Source organism: Priapulus caudatus, unplaced genomic scaffold (assembly GCF_000485595.1).
Source record: "Priapulus caudatus unplaced genomic scaffold, Priapulus_caudatus-5.0.1 Scaffold160, whole genome shotgun sequence".
In the NCBI taxonomy this organism is placed as follows: domain Eukaryota; kingdom Metazoa; phylum Priapulida; class Priapulimorpha; order Priapulimorphida; family Priapulidae; genus Priapulus; species Priapulus caudatus.
In genome coordinates, this window is record NW_014577221.1 from 336,415 (window position 1) to 337,646 (window position 1,232).

General features: G+C 44.9%; 1 protein-coding gene across 1 annotated transcript in view; it reads right to left on the bottom strand.

Annotated features, from left to right (window-relative positions):
• Positions 1–693, bottom strand: part of LOC106806428 (glutamate receptor ionotropic, NMDA 3A-like) — a 12,324-nt gene extending 11,631 nt beyond the window's left edge. The window contains exons 1-2 of the mRNA XM_014808356.1: positions 241–693; positions 18–146 (exon numbers count right to left, since the gene is read on the bottom strand). Coding sequence (XP_014663842.1) covers positions 18–146; positions 241–693 — 582 coding nt within the window. The remainder of the gene's footprint in view (positions 1–17; positions 147–240) is intronic.
• Positions 694–1,232: the final 539 nt, after the last annotated feature.

Sequence of the window (1,232 nt, forward strand, 5' to 3'; positions counted from 1 at the left end):
AGCCCAATGTCTTTCACCTTCCTCACATTATCTACCACCTCTGGAGGCATGAGGATTGACTGGTCTAGGTCAAGCAGCTCACCACTTTTCTCCATAAAGGGGTTTCCCAGCTGCTCAAATGCATCCACCAGATTCAGCACATCAGACTGGAAAAAAAGAAAGCTATGCAGCCCATGAGATCCATTCACCAGCTTCAAGGTTCTGTTTGGGTAGAAGGCTTCTGACTCGCTCCAGCCACACATAGCCTTCTTCAATGATACTGGTAACAGAGCGTGAAGCTGGACAAGGATGACTGTTGGTCCTCAGGGCAGGAACGTGCAACACTTCATCATTTGACAGTGAGACATCCAGATCCATGGTCGTGTAGCTAGCTGGCAAAGACCTCACAACCTTTCTCCCCATCTCAGTTGGAATGAGGATGTCTGTAAAATTTTCAACTTTTTGTTTGTCTGAAGAGAAGTGCTGGTGAATGCTGATGCATGTTCCATAGAGAGCTAATTTTGCTGTTGTAGAGGATGGGCTGTAGTCAATATTGTCAAAGCCACCTGTAGTGAAGACATGCTTGACAGCCTGAGGAGGCACTATACCACACCAACCGGCCTGCTCGCAGTGACCAATGACTGAATTTGCAATGGCTGTACTCAGTACTCTGAAACGGTCATAAGAGATGCAGTCCTCTTTGATGCATAACATCAATTAGAGATTCACGGCCAGATTGAAGATGTACTTTCATAGCCATATGAAGCGAAGTTGGTGTTTCCCTCTCCCTGATGTGACGTGAAACACTCCCATGCAGGTTTCTTCGATCTGCATCCAACAGAGTTGAATATGATCTGCTGTCCTATGGATGTTGCAACTTTGGACTTCTCTGATTCAGGAGGTGGCTGATCAATACCCGGTCCATCAAGAATCTTTGTAACAAGCTAAAAGTCTTTCCGGATTATTTCGTAATTTTACTGATGATGAAGGATTCATAGTTGGCTTATGACCTTCACCTGATTGGCATATGAAGCATAATCTCCAGTCACGATTTTCAACCATGCTTTTAGTGTTCATTATTGACTAACCTAAAGACAACAACAGAAATTTGACATGTTTGCAGTAGCTGGGTTTCGTGTAGTGGTGTAGGGTGTAGGGTGTAGTGGTGTAGGGGTGTAGTGGTGTAGTAAGACCTACTAGTCTTACCTTCAAGGAGAGTTCCGCAGCGATCGATCGAACATGCATTGTCTAGA